At 42.5% G+C, this 27122-nt stretch overlaps 1 protein-coding gene across 2 annotated transcripts in view; it reads left to right on the top strand.

The window, feature by feature from the left end:
• Positions 1-27122, top strand: part of cacng3b (calcium channel, voltage-dependent, gamma subunit 3b) — a 95574-nt gene that overhangs the window by 44344 nt on the left and 24108 nt on the right. For both annotated transcript variants that reach the window (XR_001858575.2, XM_017713773.2), the window contains exon 2: positions 19847-19930. Coding sequence is in view for 1 of the 2 variants with exons in the window: in XM_017713773.2 (XP_017569262.1) it covers positions 19847-19930 (84 nt within the window). In the remaining variant the exon portion in view is untranslated. The remainder of the gene's footprint in view (positions 1-19846; positions 19931-27122) is intronic.

The following is a 27122-nucleotide window of genomic DNA, read 5'->3' as shown; positions in this document are numbered from 1 at the left end:
AAATGCAAGTTAAAGGCTTATTTTCCATTCCACCTTAAATGTTATAGCAGCTGCAACATTTAAGGTGGAATGGAAAATATCACTTAAACATCCATTTGCATATAAGATGAAATAGAGGTGACATTACATAACTGCTGCACCGTTTAAGGTGAAAAGGAAAATATTGCTTCAAATTCCATTTAAGGTGGAACTGAGGCACGAGAATGTAACTGTTGCAGGTGATTGACGATTTAGACATGCATGTAGCACCATGCTAATTGGCACGGTAGAAGCTTCCATTGCCTGTTATCTACATTAGCCTCGTAGTTCCCCGCGACTATGTTTGCATATTGGGGTAAACTGGAGGAATCTCACTAACCATCACTTTAGCTGGAGTCCATCCAGTACAAAGTACACCCCTTTTCAGTAGGAGTGTGTAAATGTTCTTAGCAAAGGCCCCTGTGTGAGATGGCCGTCGCCCTGATGTTCTGCTGGAATGTTCCAGAAACAGACGAGAAAACCCTCGACTGAAAGACGTTACTGAAGCGCCGAGTTTTGCTTCAGCATAACGACGTCTTTACACGCATGTCGCACGTCCCCTTTAAGCCGGAGCTGAACGCATAGACAAATTAAGCTGAGCATGTAGTTCTGTGAAGTGTGACTAACAGAGAGAGAGAGAGAGAGAGAGAGAGAGAGAGAGAGAGAGAGATAAAGTGCTAAAGCTCCTCCTGGAGTGGGTGAAGCCCTCAGCAGCTCGCTGCAGGCCACCCAGGGGCGAGAGAGAGAGAGAAAGAGAGAGAGACTGACACTAAGGAGGAAGAGAGGAGAGTAAAGAATTTCTCCTCTCTCTTTTTTCCCTCCCTCACTTCCTTTTGTTCTGAGTGACTTTATCCACTGACTGAGCAATGAATCCGGGAGAGAGAGAGAGGGAGACATGTAGAGAAAGAAGAGAGAGATACAGGAGAGGAAGAGAGACATACAGGGAAAGGAAAGGGGAGAGATGGGAGAGAGAGACATAAAAAAGAGATAAAGATAGAAAGAGAAGATGGAGAATGGAAAGAGAGAGAGAGGAGAGATGGAGTGGCATACATAGAAAGGAAAGAGTGATAGAGATGGAAGAGAAAGAAATACAGAGAAAGGAGAGAGAGGCAAATATTCACTCTGAAACTCAGCCTAGCTGGGCTCTATGAAGGAGAGTCAGACTGATTCTCGGATTGTTCATCTATTTGAACTGGGCCTCATTCAGCTCAAACTAAACATAGTGAACTGTTTATTAAACAGAAACGGTGGTGCGATGAACGCTCTGGAGTCACGCAAGAACTGCAGCTACGGCAGCTGAGAAGGCCTTACTTGGTGTATTTCTAATGTTTTTTTTTTTTTAACTTTACAATAAAATACACAAACACACCTTCTAAGGTTTACGGTAGCTCCATAATTCAAACTGCAGAAGCTGATTTGTAGAGACTCCATTGTGTGCTGCCTTTCTAGTATGGCAAGGTTTATATACACATCACTGCTGATTGGCTAACACCTCTGACATGCCCACCAAACCACCTTAAAGCGCACACTGTTTCAAAAAAATTGTTCAGCATGCTTAAATGGTTCTCTGCATAGTGAAATGGTTCTTCAGATTGATGGAGAATGTGTTGTATATGGTTCCATAAAGCCTGAAAAGAGTTCTTCTATTGGTGCAAGCTTCACATCAAACCCTTTTCAAAAAGGTTCTATGTAGAACCATATACCACACATTTTCCATCAATCTGAAGAATGGTTTTACCACACAGAGAACCATTTAAGCATGCACATGTTTCTATATAGAACCCTTTTCTGTGCTAAATAACCCTTGAAGAACAGTATTTTTTTAAGAGTATGCTGTAGCTGGGAGGAGTATGGTTCCTCTGTGCTGCCTCTGCTGAAGGAGGATGGACGCCTGCAGCTCTTAATCGTCCAGGCCTCGTCCAGTAAAGCTGTCACCCTCAAATAAACCTCTGCTGAATTATTCAGGCTGAACCCAACCCCCCCACAAACTGCCCACCCCCAATCCCAATGCGTTACACACCCCACCCACTCCCCACCACCCTCCTCCCTCCACAACCACCCTACATCACTCTGTTCAGCCCCGCAGCTCCAAATCAAAACAACCGGAGGAGCTGCTTTCTAGTCCAAACAAAGGGGGCAATAAATTAGAAATAAATTGGGAAGTATCAGGTAACCCTTCCCTTTTCTCTGTGGCTCTCTCTCTCTCTGTCTTTCACTCTTCCTCTCTTTCTCTCTCTCTCTCTCTCTCTCTCTCTCTATCTCTCTCTCTTTCTGTGTCTCTTTCGCTTTCTCTCAGTGTCTCTCTCTAGCTCTGTCTCTCTCTCTCTGTCTCTCTATGCCTTGTTCACTGTTTCTGTCTCTCTCTCTTTCTATGTCTCTTTCACTCTCTCTGTGTCTCTCACTCTCTGTCTTTCTCTGTCTCTTGCACTGTGTCTGTGTGTCTCTCTGTGTCTCTCTCGCTGTGTCTGTCTGTGTATCTCTCTCTCTCTCTCTCTCTCTCTCTCTCTCTCTCTCTCTCTCTCTCTCTCTCTCTCTGTGCCTTGTTCACTCTTTCTGTCTCTTTCTCTCTCTCTCTCTCTCAGCCCAGGCGTTCCATTAACCCCAGTGTGAAGCCCATACAGTGGGTGATGACTGTTTTAGGAGGGTCAGCAGACAATGAGGGGTTTCAGTGATTCACTGCTGCAGTGAGGCCGATCACAGGAGATCATTGTGACATTTAAACTCTGCCCTGATTTTATTCACGAGAATTTGAGGATGATTAAAGCCACAATCTGGTTATGAATCCCAGGACTCTGGCCCTCTCGCTTAGCCAACTAACGTTGGGCTCATCCTGGATTTGACTGGAATACATCACCATGGACTTCATGACTTATGAATCATAAACAGCTCTTGAACTAATCAACCATGTCCCTGTCCTAGAACTTTCTGTCTCCACCTTGTCTCTTCTAGAAATGTTGGCCTCCACACAGTCTCTGTTTTATAACTTTCTGTCTCTACCTTGTCTTTGATCTAGAACCTTCTGTTTTGCCCTGACCTTGAGTGGAACATTGCTTCTTCATTCTAGATCTATTTGTCTTTGTTCTAGGACCTGCCTTCTTTGCCCTTTCTGTCTTCTAGGACCTTGTATCTTTGCTCCGCCTCTGTTTTAGAAACGTTGGCCTTCACCCGGTCTCTGTTATATAATCTCTGCCCTGTTTCTATCTAGAACCCTGTATCTCTGCTCTGTTTCCTATCTGGAAATTCCTGTCTTTGCAAAGTCCTTGACTTTCTTTCTATGCCATCTCTCTGTCTTAGAACTCCTGTCGTTGCACTTTTTCTGTCTGGAACTTTATCTTCTCTTCAGTCTAGAACCTCCTGTCTTTGTCCTGTCCTGTCTCCATTCTAGATCAGTTTGTCTTTGTTTTAGGACCTTCTTTCTCTGCCCTCTCTCTTCTAGGACCTTTCTGTCGCCACATTGGCTTTTTGTTCTACGACCTTCTGTCTTTGCCCTGTCCTTGTGTGGAAAACTCTATCTCCATTCTAGATCGGTCTCTTTGTACTAAGACATTTTTTCTCTGCCATCTTTCTGTTCTAGGACCTTCTGTCCACTCAGTCTCTCAGAATGCTCTATCTCTGCTCTGTTCCCTGTCTGGAACCTTCTGTCTCTGTCTCTGTATTAGAACCTTCAGTCTTTGCCCTGTCCTTGTGTGGAACTGTCTTTTTTTAAATATAGCCTTTGGTCTCTGTTCTAGGACCTTCATTTGCCACAGTTCCTTTGTTCTAGAACATTATTTTTTTCCATCCTCTCCTCTCTGAACCTACTGTATGAGGTTTATCTGCACTGGTAGTCATGAATACTCTATCTCTCTCCAGAGACCCTGGTGGGTTTCGTGGTCATTTGATGTGCAAACTGACCTGATAACACAGCAAGTCAGAGATCAGTTTAGAGATCAGTTTATAGATCTAGGAGGAAATAAACTCCTCAATTCTAGACTCTGTTACTCTGTGGATAAAGCAGTTCTGTGGGTGGAGTACAGATGCGTACAGATGTTCTAAAACAGAAATGGACTTTTCTAGAGCAGACAGAAGGTTCTAGAACAGGAATATGGCTGATTGGTCCATGAGCTGTTTGTGATCCATAATCTTGAAAACCAATAGGAACTGATCATTAAGCAGCGTAGTGCATTCATTGCAAATACACAGTAATCGGAAAAAAACAGATAGTGTTTTCCTCACAGACTGACTGCACAGACAGAGGGATAAAATAAATAAACACACAAGCATCACCTTTAATTTGGGTTTGACGTTGACCATGGCAACCAATAGTCCACTCAGTTCAGAAACACCCACAGCCGCTGAGCAATCAGCAATTTGGGCGACAACAGACGCAGTCGCTGCAGGTGTGAACGTAGGGTTAAAGGTAGGATAATGTTCCCTAAAATGTCACTGAGTAACAGTCAGTTGCCCTGACAGCATCATTACAACATCCTTGCAAACGGATACGTATCGGATTTCAGTACCAAGATAGTGTCAGATTCAGTGTTTTTATCTGTTCACACTGACACACACACACACACACACACACACACACAAATCTGAAGAAAAAGATTTGGGCCACTTTTACCTGCTGAGTGAACAAAGCCTGTTTGACTGTTGGACCTGTTACATCATAGAATCATACCCATGTATTTGTATGCACTGTTTTTCCTATATCTGAGTGTTTTAAAGTGTAGCTTGAACAAACACATTAACATGGCAAACAATGACTATGAGACAAGCACATCAATTAGTATGATGTCAGTTGCGTAATGCTAAGCAGTGGCTGTTTGTGTCCTTATAAAACAACTCATTAACACGTATCCGTCTGTTTGTAATCAGCAGCTTTGTGTGCAGATTTACTCACATGTTTAGGAAGGTTTCATGAACGAGCCCCAATGTTCCAGCATCCTAATCAAATCATTTTGAGCCATTGGTCAGTGCAGAAACTGAATTAAGAGTTTTAATTCTGCTGCAAAGCGTCTGCTGGCAGGCCATTTTCCAGAGGAGCCATCGGGATAATAGCATTAGTGTTCCTTTTATTTATTCAGAGGCTGTTTATAATGATAGAGGCCACAGAGTGGACAGATAAAAGCTAATGAAATACTCCTTCTCTAATGCATTCGTCCTTCCTTCCCCCAACTCTGAGGCTGGAGTTCTGACGAGTGTTCCGCTGCTCAGCCTTATGAAAGCAAAGACCTCTTGGTGGGAGTTCAGCGTTAGAAAGCAGGAACTGGTTTAAAACAGTGAAAAACAGATTTTACATGAGTGCACAGCCCCATAACAGTGGACACAGCACAAAAACAACCACGTGGGGAGTCTGAGCAGATTTTAGATCCACAGTGATCCTCACAGACCCGCATAGCAGAGCTGACCTTACTGTCCAGAGGTGTGGCATCACCCGAAAAGTATGGAGACGGACACAGAGATTCAGGATAGGAGGACGCCAGCTAAGCTGAGCTGAACTGACCTGCTCTGTTCAGCTGGATTTTACAGCCCAGACATATAATTGCTCAGTTTAGCTAACTAGAACCCCTAGCTAGAACCCCTCTGTTCAAGATTTCTCATGTCTCAACGCTATCTTTGATCTAGAACCTACTGTTTCTGGCCTATTTTTGTTTTAGAACTTTCTGTCCCTGCACTCTCCCTGTTCTATAACCTTCTGTGTCAGCCCAGGGCTTTCTGTCTCCAATCTAGAGCCAATCATTATAGTCTCTGCTCTAGAACCATCTTTGTATGTCCTGCCTATTTTCCAGAATACTCTGTCTGTATAAGAACCTCCTGTCCCCATCTTGTGCCTGTCCAAATCCTTGATTTATATTCCTATGTTCTAGACAGTTATGTCTTAGTCCTGTTCCTTAACTGACTGTTTCTGGCCTATTTTTGTTTTAGAATTATCTGTCCCTGCACTGCCACTGTTCTAGAACCTTCTGTCTCTGGCCAGAGCTTCCTGTCTCTGATCTAGAAGCAATCATTATAGTATGTTCTAGAACTGTCTTTGTATGCCCTGCCTATATTTAAGAACCCTCTGTCTATGTCCTATCTGTTCAAGAACTTATTCGGTACCTGCCCAAATCCTTTATTTAAATTCCTGTCTATTATCTAGAACCCTCTGTCTCTGTCCCAGAACTTTTTGTCTCTGATTCTGAGATTGTTATCATAGTCTCTGTTCTAGAAATGTCTTTGCATGCTTTATATTCCAGAACCCTCTGTGTTGTGTGTTTCCATCCTGTCCAGATCATTTTTTTACATTTTTGTCTCATTTTTTTTAGAACCTGTTTTATAACTTTGTCCGTGCACTGTCCCTGTTCTGCAATCTTCAGTCCTTAACTTGTCCCCGTTCTAGAATTTCCTGCCTCTGCCCAGAACTTTGTCTCAGATCTAGAACCTGTCATCATAGTCTCTATTCTAGAGCTGTCTTTGTAAGCCCTGCCTACATTCCAGAACCCTCTATCTATGTTTGAAAACCTCCTGTTTCCATCCGGTACCTGTCCAGACCCTTTTTTGTCTCTGTTATAGAACATTTTGTCCCCAGTGTTCTTTCTGTCCCCACCTCAATATTGTGTGTGTAGTCCTTGTTTTGTTCTGTTTGAACCATCCTGTTCTCTGTAATTCTGAGCCGTGTCTCCTCATTCGTGTCTGATCTTTTCCTCGTTCGGTTCTTATGCAGCTCCTGGTTCCTTTTCATTCAGGATCTATTTTTTTGTGAATATTTTATCTTCAGAACTTCCTCTGTTCCCGGTCCTCCCCTCTGCTTCTCTCCTGATGTAATCACACTCATCCTCCTATCCTTTGACTGCTGCTTCTGTTTGATCATGATTTTGATCTAACTGAATAATCCAGGCTCATCCCACCAGGCCTGGCTAATGTCAGTCAATTTCAACTCCATGAAAGACGCTAAGCCCCACTCTGTTACTATGGCAGTGGGCTTTTCCTTCAATCAGGCTAATTTTTGTTCAGATTTCTGCTCGTCAGCCTCTCCGACCGGTTTTAGCTGACGTCGCTGTATCTGCACTCTGTTATCAGGCCTTTTTGAAAAAAATCGCTTGCCTGTGAGGTTTGATTGCTAAATATGAATTTTGTTGGTGGAACACTGACGCTGGAGTGGACTGATGTTATCAGACACGCCATCTAATAAAGAGCTTTCTGAGCTGTGGGTCACAGCGTAAGGAAGTGTGGATGGTGATGAAGCTGCATCAGGGCATGTTTTGTGTTTCCAGCTCAGTGAAGCGTATTTTAGATCAGAACAGGGAACCACTGCGTCTCCACGCCACACGGCTGCCACCGGCAGAGCTCTCCTATTAGCAATGTGGCTATTTATACCTGTAACACATGCAAGAAGTGAGGTGAAGCAGGGTCATGCAAAGGGCAACGGATAGGTCATGTGATCAGCACTCAGAGCTTCTGTGTTTGTTGTTTACAGTGAGCTACATGTCACTACGGTCATGTAAACATAATTTATTTCCCAGTAACGCACCAGGGAGAGTTATCCTGAAGGTGGCAATGATCAGAGTGCAGGATCGACTAACTTACTAGCTTAAAACTTTATAAATGATACCTTTGCGTCCAACAGAATGTTGATTAAACTTATGAATGTGTTAATACTGAAGATAAAAGTTGATTCCAGTTAAATATAGAAAAAAACTGTCAGTATTTTGTTATTTATCTATTGTACATTCTCATTACACAACGTTTTCTTTTTTCAACATGGCATATTCTTGCTTTTGCCATGATAATTTAACTTTTTAACTATTCGAATTTCTAATTTGATTTTTAATTTAATGATTTTCTTTTATCCATCTATTGCTTTAATCATGTTTTTAATTTTTATTTTCAGTTACTTTACTTTTTTAAAATAACTATTATCTCTAAAGCACTTTGAATGACAGCAGTGTTTGAAAGCTACTATATAAATAAACTTGCCTTGCCTTTTTAAGCATAAAGTGTAGAACAGGGGTCTCAAACTCTACCACTGAAAGGGCCATAGTAAAAATTCTCAGCAGATCCGTGGGCCAGCTGTGTTTTTATTTTATTTTTACTTAACATTTTGCAACGACTCGAACGGCTATTGTTTATTCAACGTCAATGTCAAAACTGCACCATCCAAACAGACGTTAAATTAAAAAAAAAATTCTAAATAAAATTAAATTCTTTTAGGTAGTTTTAAATAACTGCCTATTTTCTTGTGGGTCAAAACTCACACTATGTTGCAGTGCATGCTGGGGACTGTAGTGCAGCTCAGGATGAAACAGGCTAATAAGAATAGAAAATTAAAATCATTTTGTGGGCTGAATAGGAGTGTGTCATGGGCCTAACTTGGCCCATGGGCCTTGAGTTTGACACGTGGAGTAGAGACTGAAAGTGCCTCAAAATCTTGAGTTGTTCTATAAAAAATCTACAAAGCTTGGCTAAAAAATTAAAGATATAGATATGATGAAGCTTAAAAAAAAAACACTGATCAGACCTATCTGAGAACTTAGTGGGCGTGGCTAATGAGCAGCTTGATTGACAGCTCTGTCCAGCACTCCTAGCTCTGCTCCTCCTCTCATACAGACTTAACATCATTATCCAGCTTTTATGTGATGCTAACTGGACAAAAAACAGATGAACAGTGTTGGTTCTAGATAAAGAAGTGAACAACTGGCCAGATGTGAACTGGCTCACTAGCTTTTTGCTATGCTGGGTTAGCTAAACCTCTCTGACTCTGAAATGGCTCTGTGGGTCGAGAGACGCAACATTGTGATTGGGAATGCTTACAGAAGCATTGCCCAAGATTAGGGCCACCCAGTTTACATCAAGAGGAGAGAAATATGGTGACAATGAGAGAACGTTTATTAGACTCTGGGAAGCTTTTCATAAGACTTACCACATGTATGCTTTGGGCCCAGAGGAACCAGATTAGCTTAATTTGAAAGAAAATTCAGATTTAGGTTTCCTGAGGCCTTTTAAGGAATTTTGGGACAGGTTTGTCTTATTTCACTCCCTGGACAACTCTTACAAAAAAGTACACATAAAGATATTTTATTAATAAACTTCAGTTAAATTTAAGTGTATTTTGCAAATATATATTATGTAGTAAGCAATGGTAGACAGTAGCTAAGTAAATGTAATTCGTTACTGTACTTAAGTAGTTTTTTGTGTATCTGTACTTTACTTAAGTATTTTCATTTTGGATGACTTTTTACTTTCACTCCACTACATTTCAAAGTCAAATATCTTACTCTTTATTCCACTACATTTTGAGAAATCTGTCGTTCCTTTTGGTTTTTGTGTGTATAAAAATGTAACATGTCAAAACAAATGCAAAGCGCAAAGCATCATCCCGACCCAGTGCAGCACTCTGTTCAACATCAGTGCAGCAGCCTAAAAATTTGGGAGCAGATACATCTACCTAAATGATTAAACTAACCTAACGTTGTGTAAATAGATCACAATATAGAAATATATACACATATGCAGTTGTGACTGGCATGTTTCTTTTTTTCTGAATTCATACAAACACTTTCATTTTATAGTAAATTAGTTTAGGTTAGTTTTTGTTTATGAACAGAAACCTACAGATCAATACAGTAAAGGAAAACATATTTGTGAACTTGCGTTTAAAGCAAGTTTTTATTCAACTTGTAACTAAGTTAAAAAGTAATCTTAAACTGAAACCACTCGGTTGTATCTGATGAAAACTGTTTACTTTCAGTGTTTTGTGCTTATGATCATTTTAATAGACATCAGCGTCACTAATCAATGACATTCCATTAAAAGACTTAATACCTTAATACTTAAGTACATTTGAAGGCAAATATTTTTGTACTTTTACTCAAGTTGAGGTCTGGAATAAGGACTTCTTCTTTTACTGGAATAGTATTTTACCTTGGATATCTTGACTTTAACTCAAGTACATGGTTTGTGTACTTCGTCCACCTCCGGTAGTAAGTATACTTATAGCAGTGTCGTAGTACTTTACTTATAAGTGTACTATCAGTAGTTTTTTGGACTATATTGGTACTTTTAAGCTATAAAATATAGAATAAAATATGAAGTAATTATTTTAAAATATTCTTTAGGTATACACTTTGAGAACACAGCTAGTTTACAGTTTTATTTTGTTCTTCAACTGTGAAATGCACTATAAGTGAGCTTATTATGTACTTCAAGCCCACTTTTTACTTTATGAAAGCATATATTGTAATTTATATTACATTAGCATAAATAAAGTACAGGCCACATTTTATATAAGTAAATGTATATTATATATAAGTACAAGTATAGGCTAAATATACTTAAACTCTTCTGCATACTCCTCAGTATAAGCTACGTATACTTGCATATAATTTTGTTTTAATATATCTTTGAAAAGCATGTAAAACATAAACTGAGAGCATCTCCACTTATATTTGGTTTAGAAGAAGTTTACTATCAGCATAAACTTAAGGGATAAAGGGAAGCAATATCACAACATGAGAAAGCTTTGGAATCTAATGAATCTAATGCAAGAACCAACAACACTGGTTGTAGGCCAACACATACAGCTACATCCACCAACATAGATTGGTAACATACATACCCATATCCCAAATTCACACTGTCCACTTCTAGAATGTCTGAAATATATACATATGTACAAACTCCACTGTCTAGAAAGATAGAAGCTTAAAGGCCATAAATGCATGGAGTTCACCAGAGGCTGAAGTAGCACTGATGGTCTGAGCTGTTTAAAGTCCTACAGGATGGTTTCCATAATAACACATTGGGGACAGCTTTTAGTGCTGGATTGCAGCAAAATCTGCCAATAGCATGTGTACACCCCTCTAAACCCTGCCCCCAAATTCCTCTACTCTGTTAAGCTCAAATGCAAATCAGGTAGCTCTTTTCCTGAACATGGCAGCCAATGCTTGTAACAAGACAGAATGAATCAGATGGCGTGTGAATATTACAACCCCAATTCCAATGAAGTTGGGACATTGTGTAAAACACAAATAAAAACAGAATACGATGATTTGCAAATCTTTTTCAACCTACATTCAATTGAATACACTACAAAGACAAGTTATTTAATGTTCAAACAGATAAACTTTGTTGTTTTTTGCAAATATTCACTCTTTTTTGAATTTGATGCCTGCAACACGTTCCAAAGAAGTTGAGACAGGGACATGTTTACCACTGTGTTACATCACCTTTCCTTTTAACAACACTCAATAAGAGTTTGGGAACTGAGGACACTAATTGTTCAAGCTTTGTAGGTGGAATTCTTTCCCATTCTTGCTTGATGTTCACTACCAGTTGCTCAACAGTCCAGGGTCTCCGTTGTCGTATTTTGCACTGCATAATGCGCCACACATTTTCATTGGGAGACAGGTCTGGACTGCAGGCAGGCCAGTCTAGTACCCGCACTCTTTTACTACAAAGCCACGCTGTTGAAACACGTGCAGAATGTGGCTTGGCATTGTCTTGATGAAATAAGCAGGACGTCCCTGAAAAAGACGTTGCTTGGATGGCAGCATATGTTGCTCCAAATCCTGTATGTACCTTTCAGCATTAATGGTGCCTTCACAGATGTGCAAGTTACCCATGCCATGGGCACTAACAGCCCCCCATACCATCAGAGATGCTGGCTTTTGAACTTTGCGCTGATAAAAATCCGGACAGTAATTTTCCTCTTTGGCCCGGAGGACACAACGTCCATGATTTCCAAAAACAATTTGAAATGTGGACTCATCAGACCACAGGACACTTTTCCACTTTACTTTAGTCCATCTCAGATCAGCTTGGGCCCAGAGAAGCCGGCGGCATTTCTGTTGATATATGGCTTTCGCTCTGGCAGACTCTGGCAGAGTTTTAACTTGCACTTGTAGATGGAGCGACTGTGTTCACTGACAATGGTTTTCTGAAGTGTTCCTGAGCCCATGTGGTAATATCCATTACATAATGATGTCAGTTTTTAATGCAGTGCCACCTCAGGGATCGAAGATCATGGGCATTCAATGTTGGTTTTCTGCCTTGCCGCTTACTTGCAGAGATTTCCCCAGATCCTCTGAATCTTTTGATGATATTATGGACTGTAGATGATGAAATCCCTAAATTCCTTGCAATTGCAAGTTGAGAAACGTTGTTCTTAAACTGTTGGACTATTTGCTCATGCAGTTGTTCACAAAGTGGTGAACCTCGCCCCATCCTTGTTTGTAAACGACTGAGCCTTTCAGGGATGCTTCCTTTATACCCAATCATGACACTCACTTGTTTCCAATTAACCTGTTCACCTGTGGAATGTTCCAATCAGGTGTTTTTTAAGCATTCCTCAACTTTCCCAGTCTTTTGTTGCTCTGTCCTAACTTCTTTGGAACGTGTTGCAGGCATCATATTCAAAATGAGTGAATATTTGCAAAATACAATAGCGTTTATGCATTTGAACATTAAATATCTTGTCTTTGTAGTGTATTCGATTGAATATAGGTTGAAAAGGATTTGCAAATCATCATATTCTGTTTTTATTTATGTTTTACACAATGTCCCAACTTCATTGGAATTGGGGTTGTAAAAAAAGAGGCTTTACTATACTGAGGGAGTTCTGAAACCATTATCAAAAACAGGCCGAGGTCAGGTCCAAACAATCCAAAACCAAACAGTGAACAACAAAGTATAGTCTGGTTAGATCTGGTTAAAATGATGAGATGACTGTTAAAAAGGTTTATTGTCAGTGTGATCTACACACTAATTTGGAGTTTTCGTGGGACTTTTCTGCCATGCTAACTTAATACTACACAACTACACTAAATCCAGGCTTGTTGTCTGTTGAACAATGTTGATGAGCACATCAGTGCCTCCTACTGAGAGCATTATTATTTTTTTATTAATGGGATTTTCAATGTTTTTTAGAACAGATTCACAGCTTTTCCAACAACAATTTATTATTCTCATAATGTTAATTTCTATTCACCTTCTGTCTGAAATTTGGGGCAGTCGTGGGCTGGAGGTTAGGGATCTGGCCCTGTGACCGGAAGGTGACCATGACTGAGGTGTCCTTAAGCAAGACACCTAACCCCCCAACTGCTCCCCGGGCACCATGGATGGGGCTGCCCACTGCTCCGGGCAAGTGTGTGCTCACTGCCCCCTAGTGTGTGTGTTCACTAGTGTGTATGTGGTGTAAGCTCCACCTCCTGATGAGCCCAATGTGCTCTGATTGGTCAGCTCTCCCACTCAGTTCTGATTGGTCACCCCATTACAACTGAGGCTGTTCTTCTGCCACATCAGTTTGATCTAGAGTGGATCCTGAAAGTCCAGTAGAACTAGCTGGTAGAGCCCATCCACCTTTCAGAGTGGGAAGCTTTCACGCTGTAGCTGTCTGTGTGCGGGTGCTGAGCTCACCGGTAGTCGGGCAGTCAGGAATTTGTCACGAGATGATGTCATCCTGTAACAAAGGCAAAGGGTTGGAGTTCCACTGGGGCTGAACTTTGGGACTTTGCAGAATGTTTACAAGCAGAAAAAGATACAAGACACTAAAGGACAGGGGAAAAAATGAAAAGCAAAACTATACTATATACTATACTATATGTATGCCCTGTTAGTGTTTATCACCATGGTCACTGGAAAATCCCAAATAAGTTTAACAAAAGCAACAATTCAGAATATCTTTTTGGTGCCGGTTGCTGTTGGTGACTAGATCTTCGTTCTTGTTCAGCTGAAGGTAGATCCTGCTGTTTCCACCCTGCCGTTTTTGTTCTAGAACTTTCCATCTCCACCATGGCTCTGGTCTAGAAATTTGATCTCCAAATTATCCCTGTTCTAGATCATTTAGTCTTCACCCTATCCCTGTTCTAGATTATTCTGACTCCACCTTCTGTTCTACAACTTTGATCTCCACTCTGTCCCTGTGCTATATAATTCAGTATCTGTAGTATCCCTGTTCTAGATCCTTTAGTCTCCACCCTTTCTACTGTAGAAGCTTCCGTGCCCTGTTTTTCTTTTAGAATTTTGTCACCACCCTGTGCCTGCTCCAGAACCTTCTGCCCCACCTCTAGAGCCCTTTGTCTGCACCCTATCTCTGATCTAGGGCCTTATTTCCCATTTCTAAAAGCTTTGGTTTCTGTTCTAGAGTCTTGTGTCTCATGTCTTCCATACTTCCTACTCCTTACTTCCATAAAGAGGCGTTTCAAAGGAGGGCTGTTTAGAGAACCATTTTTATAAACGAGACATATGAGTGTGATGAACTTTGTAAAGTTTAAAGAACATCCGTGAAATGTAAAGGCTCTAGGAAGAACCTTAAATATGTATGGAACTTTTATAATATGGGGCAGTTCTTTATATGCTAATTCTCCAGATTATTGCCATACATTGCCATACATTACCATACGTTACCATGGAGACTGGGTGGGCATGAATTTCACAATTTTCCATTAGCTGAACGAGCTGTAGGCTGAACATGAGGTGCATTTATCAGACACCTCAGTTCATACAAACTTTAGAACAGAGGAAAACAACAACTGGTTTACCTGTAAAACTAGTTTCTACATTCTGAGCTGGAATGGTGCTGCAGCTTGACATCCAGTCCAGAATACACAGGATCCCCTGATTACAATAAATTGACACAGTACACTGGAAAAAAAACAGTGTCAAAAATACAAAAAATCTAATCAAACTGAGAAAAAAAGGTTCTTGAATCAAAGCAAAATGCTTTGCCTGTATGGGAGGGTTTACATGATTTGCATATCATTGTATTCTGTTTATCTTCACATTTTGCACAGCGACCAAACAGTTTTGGAAACAAGGTTGTATTTTATATATTTACTGTCCTGAAATGACAATGTTTGAATGGTGTGAAGACAGAATTTGCTTTTAAATGAACAAAAACAGTCTTAAATCTGCACTGTAATGTTTCACATACAATATAATAAATACTACATTAGATTTGTATGTATTTCATTCAAAAGTTTCATTCTAAGTGTTAGAAAAAGAATGCAAAGACTTCTGTACAATTAAATTCTTTAAAAAAAAAGTTCTTCATTTTAAGACATCTGTTTAATTTATTTTGTCTAAATGAGATACACGTGTTTTTAAAAGCTGATTAATCTCACACACATATCTACCCTTGTCTGTTCATCTCTACATAAAAAGCATATCTGTTCGTTCATTCAGACTTTCTCGCTGGTAAAGCTTTCATTTTTTGCAGTGTAAATGTGTCACACAGGAAAAAGTAACTGCATTATTGTAACACGTTGCGTTGAACCACATCACCCCAACCCCACCCCCGGCCACCAACCACCACCACGACAACACTGCCAGTTACCCAACATCTGCATCCGTGTGAATGGAGCAGCGCTGCTGTGAATGGTCTGTCTGTCTATCTTTCTGTAAGACGATCTGCAATGTGGCAGGCAGAGAGACTGCAGCAGCCAGCAGGGATTAGCAGGAGAGCGCAGGAAAATGACTCACTCACTCACTCGCTCGCTCACTCGCTGCATGACTGAATCATACAAACCCTCATCACTGCATTCAGCCTGAGACCGGGGCGTTCCCTAAGCCTTTGCTCACCTAGCTCCGCCACACACCAAGAACATACAGCAAAACAGGAGCCCAGCCACTCTGTTGTCTCCAAACTGCAGGAGGCTCTGAAAATCACATAGTTTATTCACCAAAATGGGAGCTGAACTGCTCTGTCATGTCCAAAGAGCAGGAAGCTCTGAAAATCACACAGTTTATTCACAAAAACGAGAGCCGAACCGCTCTGTCGTCTCCAAATGGCAGGAAGCTCGAAAAATCACAGTTTATTCACCAAAACGGGAGCCGAACCACCCTGTCATGTCCAAACAGCAGGAAGCTCTGATAATCACACAGTTTATTCACCAAAATGGGAGCTGAACCGCTCTGTTGTCTCCAAACAGCAGGAAGGTCTGAAAAATCACACGGTTTATTCACCAAAACAGGAGGAGAACCGCTCTGCTGTGTCCAAACAGCAGAAGAGTCTGAAAATCACACGGTTTATTCACCAAAACGGGAGCTGAACTGCTCTGTCATGTCCAAACAGCAGGAGGCTCTGAAAATCACACAGTTTATTCACAAGAACGAGAGCTGAACAGCTCTGTCATCTCTAAAGAGCAGGAAGCTCTGAAAATCACGGTTTATTCACAAAAACGAGAGCTGAACCGCTCTTGCGTCTCCAAACAGCAGGAAGCTCGAAAAATCACACAGTTTATTCACCAAAACGGGAGCCGAACCACCCTGTCATGTCCAAACAGCAGGAACCTCTGATAATCACACAGTTTATTCACCAAAATGGGAGCTGAACCGCTCTGTTGTCTCCAAACAGCAGGAAGGTCTGAAAAATCACATGGTTTATTCACCAAAACAGGAGGAGAACCGCTCTGCTGTGTCCAAACAGCAGAAGAGTCTGAAAATCACACGGTTTATTCACCAAAACGAGAGCTGAACTGCTCTGTCATGTCCAAACAGCAGGAGGCTCTGAAAATCACACAGTTTATTCACAAAAACGGGAGCTGAACTGCTCTGTCGTCTCCAAACAGCAGGATGATCTGAAAAATCACATGGTTTATTCACCAAAACAGGAGGAGAACCGCTCTGCTGTGTCCAAACAGGAGGAGGCTCTGAAAATCACATAGTTTATTCATCAAAATGGGAGCTGAACCGCTCTGTCGTCTCTAAACAGCAGGAGGGTCTAAAAATTACACAGTTTATTCACCAAAACGGGAGCTGAACTGCTCTGTCATGTCCAAAGAGCAGGAAGCTCTGAAAAATCACAGTTTATTCACCAAAACGGGAGCTGAAACGCTCTGTCGTCTCCAAACAGCAGGATGGTCTGAAAAATCACACGGTTTATTCACCAAAACAGGAGGAGAACTGCTCTGTCATCTCCAAAGAGCAGGAAGCTCTGAAAATCACAGTTTATTCACCAAAACGGGAGCTGAACTGCTCTGTCATCTCCAAAGAGCAGGAAGCTTTGAAAATCACAGTTTATTCACCAAAACGGGAGCTGAACTGCTCTGTCATCTCCAAAGAGCAGGAAGCTCTGAAAATCACATCGTTTATTCATAAAAACGGGAGCTGAACCGCTCTGTCATCTCCAAACAGCAGGAAGCTCTAAAAATCACACCGTTTATTCACCAAAATGGGAGCCGAACCACCCTGTCATGTCCAAACAGCAGGAGGCTCTGAAAATCACACAGTTTATTCACCAAAACGGGAGCTGAACCGCTCTTTTGTCTCCAAACAGCAGGAACCTCAAAAATCACACAGTTTATTCACCAAAATTGGAGCCGAACCGCTCTTTTGTCTCCAAACAGCAAGATGGTCTGAAAATCTCACGGTTCATTCATCAAAACGGGAGCCGAGCGCTCTGTCGTCTCCAAACAGTAGGAAACTCTGAAAATCACACAGTTTATTCACCAAACAGCAGGAGGCTCCGAAAATCACATAGCTTATTCATCAGAACAAGAGCTCAACCACTCTCTTGTCTCCAAACGGCAGGAGTGTCTGAAAATCACACAGTTTATTCACCAAAACGGGACCTGAACTGCTCTGTCATCTCTGACCAGCAGGAAGCTTTGAAAATCACATGGTTTATTCACCAAATCGGGAGCCGAACCGCTCTGTGATCTCCAAGCAGCAGGAGGTTCTGTAAATCACACAGCTTATTCACCAAAACGGGAGCTGAACCAGTCTGTCATCTCCAAACAGCAGAAGGCTCTGAAAATCACAGAGTTTATTCACCAAAACGGGAGCTGAACCGCTCTGTCGTCTCCAAACACCAGGAAGTTCTGAAAATTGCATAGCTTATTCACCCAAATAGAAGCCAAACTGCTCTGTCATCTCCAAATGGCAGGAAGCTCTGAAAATCACATGGTTTATTCACCAATACAGAAGCCGAAACACTCTGTCATTTCCAAATGGTAGGAGGGTCTAAAAATCACACAGTTTATTCACCAAAACGGGACCTGAACTGCCTTTCATCTCCGAACAGCAGGAAGCTCTGAAAATCACATGGTTTATTCACCAAATCGGGAGCCGAAGCGCTATGTCATCTCCAAATGGCAGGATGGTCTGAAAATCACACAGCTTATTCACGAAAACGGGAGCCGAACTACTCTGTCATCTCCAAACAGCAGGAAGGTCTGAAAATTACACAGTTTATTCACCAAAACGGGAGCTGAACCACTCTGTCGTCTCCAAACGGCAGGAGTGTCTGAAAATCACACAGTTATTTCGCCAAAACGGAAGCTGAACTGCTCTGTCCTCTTCAAACAGCAGGATGGTCTGAAAATTACACAGTTTATTCACCAAAATGGGAGCCCAAAACCATTCGGTCATTTCCAAATGGCAGGAGGGTCTGAAAATCACAGGGATTATTCACCAAAGCGGACGCCGAGGAGCTGAACCGCTCTGTCGTCTCCAAATGGCAGGAACAATTGAAAATCACAGTTTATTCATCAATAGGAGCTCTGTCATCCCCAAACGGCAGGAGGGTCTGAATATCACACAGTTTTTTCACCAAAACAGGAACCAAACCTCTCTGTTGTCTCCAGGTAACATGGAGAATATACATGAAAGCAAAAGCAAATCTGCTCTATAATCTTAAAATAATGTGTATACATAAAGAAGTACGACCTCATTTCCAAAGAAGTTCAATGCTATGATGTGCAACTCAAGTAAAACCTATTTTTAAAGGAAAATACTACAAAGACAACATATCAAATGTTGAAACTGAGAAGTTTTTTTTTTTTAATATTTGCCCATTTTGAATTTGATGCCAGCAACACATTAAACTGCTGTAAGCTGAACGGGTGCGGCTAAACTGCTGTAGGCTGATTGGGGGGGCTAAATTGCTGTAGACTGAATGGGTGGAGCTACATTGCTGTAGGCTGAATGGGCAGGGCTAAACTGCTGTAGGCTGTAACATCAACCATTCATTCATGAGAGAGAGGAAAGAAAGATGTATGTTAGACAGAGGGGAGTGAGCGAGAAAGAGAGTAAAAGAAAGAGGAAAAAGAATGAGAACGGGAGAGATGAGGGCAAAGGGTATAGAGAGAGAGAGAGAGAGAGAGAGAGAGAGAGAGAGAGAGAGAGAGAGAGAGAGACTGTGTCAGCATGTGGATAGCTCTCTCAGCATGAACTGTGTGTGTGTGTGTGTGTGTGTGTGTGTGTGTGTGTGTGTGTGTGTGTGTGTGTATGTGTGTGTGTGTGTGTGTGTGTGTGTGTGTGTGTGCATGTGCCAGGGGGCAGTCGTGTTATTTTTGTTCATTTGTCATCTTGAACACACAGCTGAGTGCGCGCACACACACACACACACACACACACACACTCACACCACACACTGTGTTCATGAAGCTCTTATTATGATAAAAAAAACAAAAATATACACATTTAAAATATAATAACATATTTCTACTGAAATACAGCTCATATTTAAAGAGACAGTTTAATCCCTCAGGACAGTTATGTCAGTTCTCTGTTCCACTCACAGGATCAAAAACAGCTTTCAAAGAGAACCTGGATCTGAATAAACCTGTAGTGTGAAAACACCTGATTATGGCAGGCTGATCAATCTCACAACCTCCTAATAGTCATAATTCAATTGTACAAATTCGACTGTGCCTTTAAGAATTATATATGTAAATGAACTCACTTCTGGTTGGCTGCCCTGTGTTGTGCCTTCAGAAAGCAGCCTGGGATCAAACACTCTTTATAATGTCAGAGTGAATGGGCGGGGCTAAACTGCTGTAGGCTGAATGGGCAGGGCTAAACAGTGTGATGGAAATGAGTTGGTTTTCATGACTTAACGTCTCTCTGTCTTACTCTCTGTCTCTCTCAGGAACGTTCCGTGGAGTCTGTAAGAAGATTGATCATTTTCCAGAGGATGCTGATTATGAACAGGATACAGCAGAGTATCTACTGCGTAAGTGTTTCAACACATGCACACACTCTCTTGATTGTTTTTATATCTTGTTGTCATGACCGGGCAAGGAGAAGACAAGTGCAGATAGTGAGATGAGGCTTTATTAAAAAGGGCAAATCCGAAAGAGTGGTCAAAAATGGGCAAGGGTCTGAAAAAAAAGTAAACAAGCATAATACAGAACATACCAGAGTGGTGAAACCGTAAATGGTGAAATCATAAACGGAAGAACGGGCAAAAAGGTCATACACTGAGAATACACAAACAAAACAAGAACACTTTGTAGAGTTGGGATGGAACCGCAAACAATAGAGTACAACAGGGAACAAAGGGATATATATGCACTGGTGGAAACAGGTGAAGGCAATCTAAAACTCAGGTGACTGAGACTTGCTTTGAGTCATGTGATCTGTGGGACGTGTGATGTGAGAGTCCAGGGCATTGTGGGAGTTGGAATCTGTGGGTAAGTTTTCACTGTCAGAGTCAGGTGCAGGCATGACAGGAGCACCAGAAGCGACTGGTGTGACAGTAACCCCCCCGAAGGGACCGGAGAAGGCCTGGTGCAGGGACAACCATGATGACAACCACCCGACAGACAGGAGGGACAGGAGGTTGTAGCAACAGGAATTGCGGTGGAACAAAGCATGCGCAGACTGAGGGAACGCGAAACCCAGCGCCCCGGGGCAGAACTGGAAAGGGAGCACCAAGGGCACCCTCTAGGTCTGGGTGCCAGCCAATCCAGATGGCGAGCGTGGAAGTCAGCGACAAGACCAGGATCCAGCATATCCTTAGCAGTCACCCAGCAATGTTTCTCAGCCCCATAACCTTACCAGTCAATGAGGTATTGAAGGTTCCCACCATGCGTCCGGGAATCCAGAACCTCCTGCACAGCATACGTCGACGAACCCTCCACCTCTACTGTCACAGTCGGAACATCATCTTGTGAACCTTCATCCAGAGGACCTGGGACAACAGGCTTAAGGAGAGAGACATAAAAGCAGTTAGCCACATGATACTGGGCAGGAAGCTCCACCTTGTATGTGATATCATTGACTCGAGCAGTAATACGAAACGAACCTTCCTACAGCTCCCCTTAAACCTGAAATCCCTGGTAGACAACCATACACGATCCCCGGGTTGGAAGGAGGGCGCATTACCTTGCCGCCTGTTAGCTTGTTCCTCGTAGCACTGTTGTGATGTGCTGGTGGGTGTCGTCCACAGTAGAAACATCCACGGAAACAGCAGTCCAGGGAATTAACAGGGAATGGTAGCCAAATATGCACTGGAAAGGAGTGATACCAGAGGTGGAGTCGACCAAAGAGTTTTGTTTTGGGCCATTTCTGCACAGACCAAGTACTGGGACCAGTCTGACAGGTGCTTAAAACAGTACAATCTGAGGAACTTTCCTAGTTCCTGATTTGCTCTCTCACATAAGCTATTGCTTGTGGGATGGAAACCAGACATGAGGCTAACAGTAACCCCTAAATATTCAAAAAAGGCCTTCCATACACGTGAGGTGAACTGGGGACAACAGTCCGAGAGAACACCCTCAAGAACACTGTAGTGGCAGAAAACATGGTTGTACAGGGCCTGAGCAGTCTGAAAGGCCATGGGTAGAGATGGGAAAGGGATGAGCTTAACTCTGCGGGAGAACCTAAATACTATGGTGATTAAAGTAGTATTACCATCAGAAGGAGGAAGATCAGTGATGAAATCTTTGGCAATGTGTGACCAGGAACGTTCATGTACAGGTAGTGGCATGAGCTTACCAGCAGGAAGAGTTTTTGGAGTCTTATATTGCACATAGACCAAGCATGAGGATACAAAACAGTGGACATCCTTTCTCATAGAATCCCACCAATAGCAAGCAGAAATCAATTGTAATGTACTGATTGTTGTAATCTGGGATGACCAGATCAGAGAGAAGCATGAGCCCAGTTAATGAGGCGATCACGGAACTGTACCGGAATGTTCAATGTATCGAGAGGACAGCCCTCAGTACAGTTACGATTAGCTTTAGCAAGAGAGATTTGTTAATTGAATTCCTAGCATATAGCAAACACAGCAATGGACAGGGGTAAAATGCATTCAGGTTCATGATTAACTGACTTTATCATTGGCAGAGTAAATTGGGACAAAGCATCTGCCTTGGTATTACCACTGCCAGGATGGAAAGTAATAGAAAAATGAAAATGTGAGAAAAACAATGACCATTGAGCCTGACAAGAGTTAAGGCATTTAGTGTTCTTTAAGTACTCAAGGTTTTTGTGATCAGTCAGTACAATAAATGGTTGAACTGCACCCTCCAACCAGTGTCGCCACTCTTCCAACGCCAACTTACAGCTAACAATTCCCCGTCAACAATACATCAGTTTCGTTCTGCAGGGGAAGGCTTGCGAGAAAAGAAAGCTATGGGATGAAGCTTAGGCAGAATACCACTGAGCTGAGAGAGCACAGCCCCAAGCCCAGACTCTGAGGCATCCAACTTAACTATAAACTGAGATTCCCGGTCAGGATGTTTTAGAATGGGTGCTGTAGTGAAGGCTAATTTTAGGGAGGTTGAGCCTGGTTTGACCACCTTAACTGATTAAGTGATCCTTTAAGCAGAGCAGAAAAGAGTGCAACAATAGAACTAAAATCCCGGATAAACTGACTAGAAATTGGTGAACCCAGAAGCCTCTGGGGGTCCTTTACTGACTGGGAAGTAGGCCAGCTGGTTACAGCTTCAACCTTTTTGTCATTCACAATGACACCATTGGTGCTAATAATATAACCCAGTAAAGAGACCCTTTGGAGATGAAATTCGCATTTCTTCCCTTTGACATAGAGGTTGTTTTCAAGAAGGCGACATAGGACCTGATGGACATGATTGATATGAGTAGGGAGATCAGGAGGAAAAAATTAGGATATCGTCTATGAAGACCGTTATGAAGTGGCGCAACATTGAAACATGGAGGGGCTGTTGGCCAAACCATAACTCATAACAAGGTACTCGTAATGCCCCCTAGTGGTGGTGAAAGCTGTCTTCCATTCATCACCCTTCTTAATGCGGACTAGGTTGTATGCATTAAGTAGATCAATGTTAGAGAAATAGGACATGCCCCTAAGCTGTTCAAAGGCTACAGGAATGAGAGGCAATGGATACGCAAACTTCTTGGTTATATCATTAAGATCGCGATAATCAATACAGGGCCGCAACCCACCATCCTTATTTTTTACAAAGAAGAAACCTGAACCGGCTGGGGATTTGGACGGGTGAATGAAACCCTTACTTAACGCCTCATTGATATAGTCCTCCATAGCTTTCTCTTCATCACATGTCAGGGGGTAAATACAGGACTTAGGAAGAGTAGCACCCTCTATGAGGTCTATGGAGTAATCATAGGGGCAATGAGGTGGTGATCTTGTGGCACTAGCCTTGCTGAAATCTTCGGAGAAGTCAGCATATTCTTTGGGGATAGTAACTGGGGAGTGGACCTCAGGGCTCTCAACAGAGGTGGACAGAACAGAAATATGACTAAGAGTGATACCATTTTCTAGACAATATGGAGACCAAGACACTATTTCTCTCTGATTCCAGGAAATGACTGGATCATGCCTCTCTAGCCAGGGTAAACCCAAGATAAGAGGATAATCAGAGGAAGAAAGAACTAGCAAAGAAATCTCTTCATTATGCAAAAAACTGGCTTGGAGCTTGACTCGGGTAGTTCTAAGAGATACGGATCGTATCCAATGGGCTGTCCATTCAGGGCACAGATCTGCAGGTTCCGTGGGAATGGGTGGTTCAGTGGGAATCCTGAGACGCTGGACAAGGTTGGCTTGGATGAAGCTTCCCTCAGCTCCGGAGTCAATCAAGGCTGCAACAGTAAGAGAAATGTTTTGGCAGAAAACAGTGACTTGAATAAGAAACGATTTTGTGACCAACCTCTTTGTGGGAACACTCACCTACTGGTTTTTATGGTTACTGGTTACAGGTAAACTCCACACGCTTTCCTAGGGTTGGACGCCTTAACATTTTATGGGCATGGTCCACACTCAACTTTCATGTGCCCAGGACCTCCACAGTACAGACAGAGATGATTGTGGAGCCAGCATTGGCATTCCTCTTTGGTCAGTCTGGTAAGATCACACTGCATCGGTACGGGAGCAGGACTGGGAAGGTGAATTGGACTCTCCGGTACTACCGCAGAGAAGCGAAGCTTGTGTTTGGGTCATTTACCCAGCAACTGATCCAGATGGATAGACATGGATATGTGTTGCTCCAGAGACAGTTCATCATAATGACAGGCTAATCCAGTTTGTATGTCAGGATTTAATCCATGCCGGAAAACATTGAGTAATGCGGGCTCATTCCAGCAACTGCCAGCAGCTATAGTGTGGAACTCAAGGACATAAGAAGCAGCAGATTGGTTTCCTTGTCTAAGGGTAAGTAATGCGTCTCCACTGGATTGACCATCATGAGCATGGTCAAAAACTTACCAAAACATAGTAAAAAATCTGTGTATGGTTTAGTGTTAATGTTGTCGCAAACTGCAGTAGCCCACTCTAAAGCCTTGCCAGAAAGATGTGAAATAATGAAAGCAATCTTAGCTTGATCTGTGCTTGGCAGTGAGTTGCTAAAAAACACTGAACACTGAAGGAGAAAGCCTCTACATTTCTCCAGATTACCATCATACACCTCAGGTTTACATACTGGAAAAACTGAGGTGTTGGTTACAGGAGTGGGCATTAGAGATGAGGAAGCAACTGGACCTGGGTTCTGCAGATTGCTAGACAGGATGCATAAACAATCCAGTACATGGGCTATCTGCTGTTGCTGACTACTCTGTTGACGAGTAAGTACATAAATAGCCTGGGACATATCATCTAGGAATTGCTGGTGCTGACCTAGAAATTGGCCCTTGTAAGCCAGACCAGACTTTAAAGCTTCTGAATCTGCAGTCTGCATGGTGGCTGAGTATTCTGTCACAACCGGGTAGGGAGAAGACAAGCGTGGATAGTTAAATGAGGCTTTATTAAAAAGGGCAAATCCAAAAGAGTGGTCAAAAACAGGAAAGGGTCTCTAAGGTAGGTAAACAAGCAAAATACAAAACATACCAGAGTGGTGAAACAGTCCAGGGTTCGAAATATGGCAGGTAGATAACAGAGGCAAGGCAAAAATCGTAAACAGAAGAACAGAGAAAAAGGTCATAGGTCATACACAGAGAATACATAAATGAGAACACTTTGTAGAGTTGCAACGGAACCACAAACAATACTCAGCAAATACAACAGGGAACAAAATATATATATATACACTGCTCAAAAAAATAAAGGGAACACTTAAACAACACAATATAACTCCAAGTAAATCAAACTTCTGTGAAAGCAAACTGTCCACTTAACTTAAGAAGCAACACTGATTGACAATCAATTTCACATGCTGTTGTGCAAATGGAATAGACAACAGGTGGAAATTATTGGCAATTAGCAAGACACACTCAATAAAGGAGTGGTTCTGCAGGTGGGGACCACAGACCACTTCTCTGTACCGATGCTTTCTGGCTGATGTTTTGGTCACTTTTGAATGTTGACGGTGCTTTCACACTCGTGGTAGCATGAGACGGACTCTACAACCCACACAAGTGGCTCAGGTAGTGTAGCTCATCCAGGAATGCACATCAATGCGAGCTGTGGCAAGAAGGCTTGCTGTGTCTGTCAGTGTAGTGTCCAGAGCCTGGAGGCGCTACCAGGAGACAGGCCAGTACACCAGGAGATGTGGAGGAGGCCGTAGGAGGGCAACAACCCAGCAGCAGGACCGCTACCTCCGCCTTTGTGCAAGGAGGAACAGGAGGAGCACTGTCAGAGCCCTGCAAAATGACCTCCAGCAGGTCACAAATGTGCATGTGTCTGCACAAACGGTTAGAAACCGACTCCACGAGGATGGTATGAGGGCCCGACGTCCACAGATGGGGGTTGTGCTCACAGCCCAACACCGTGCAGGACGCTTGGCATTTGCCAGAGAACACCAGGATTGGCAAATTCGCCACTGGCGCCCTGTGCTCTTCACAGATGAAAGCAGGTTCACACTGAGCACATGTGACAGACATGACAGAGTCTGGAGACGCCATGGAGAGCGATCTGCTGCCTGCAACATCCTTCAGCATGACCAGTTTGGCAGTGGGTCAGTAATGGTGTGGGGTGGCATTTCTTTGCTCGCCAGAGTTAGCCTGACTGCCATTAGGTACCGAGATGAGATTCTCAGACCCCTTGTGAGACCATATGCTGGTGCAGTTCCTGCAAGATGAAGGCATTGAAGCTATGGACTGGCCCATTCCCCAGACCTGAATCCGATTGAGCACATCTGGGACATCATGTCTCGCTCCATCCACCAACGCCACATTGCACCACAGACTGTCCAGGAGTTGGCGGATGCTTTAGTCCAGGTCTGGGAGGAGATCCCTCAGGAGACCATCCGCCACCTCATCAGGAGCATGCCCAGGCATTGTAGGGAGGTCATACAGGCATGTGGAGGCCACACACAATACTGAGCCTCATTTTGACTTGTTTTAAGGACATTACATCAAAGTTGGATCAGCCTGTAGTGTGTTTTTCCACTTTACTTTTGTGTGTGACTCCAAATCCAGGCCTCCATTGGTTAATAAATTTGATTTCCATTGATGATTTTTGTGTGATTTTGTTGTCAGCACATTCAACTTTGTACAGAACAAAGTATTCAATGAGAATATTTCATTCATTCAGATCTAGGATGTGTTATGAGTGTTTCCTTTATTTTTTTGAGCAGTGTATATGGTGTGACAGTTGTCAGGATCTCTGTCAAATCATCCCATATGTAATTTGATATATATATGCAACAAGTCCAGTCATGAAATTTCCTCACTACTAAATATTCAACAGTCAACGTCAGTGGTATTATAATAAAGTGGAAGTGATTGGGAACGACAGCAAATCAGCCACGAAGTGGTAGGACACGTAAAATGACGTCAGTGGGGTCAGCAGATGAGGCACATAGTGCATAGAGGTCACCATCCTTCTTGAGGGTCAATCGCTACAGACCTTCAAATTTCATGTGGCCTTCAGATTAACTCAAGAACAGCATAGATAACAGTGTTCGGGGACGGCCCCTTCCTGTTCCAACATGAGACTGCGAGCCTGGCCTTCTCGTCCAACATCAGTGCCTGACCTCATAAATGTG

Source organism: Pygocentrus nattereri, chromosome 14 (genome assembly GCF_015220715.1).
Source record: "Pygocentrus nattereri isolate fPygNat1 chromosome 14, fPygNat1.pri, whole genome shotgun sequence".
In the NCBI taxonomy this organism is placed as follows: Eukaryota; Metazoa; Chordata; class Actinopteri; order Characiformes; family Serrasalmidae; genus Pygocentrus; species Pygocentrus nattereri.
Note: the sequence above shows the minus strand (reverse complement) of the source record. Positions and strands in the feature narration are given on the sequence as shown.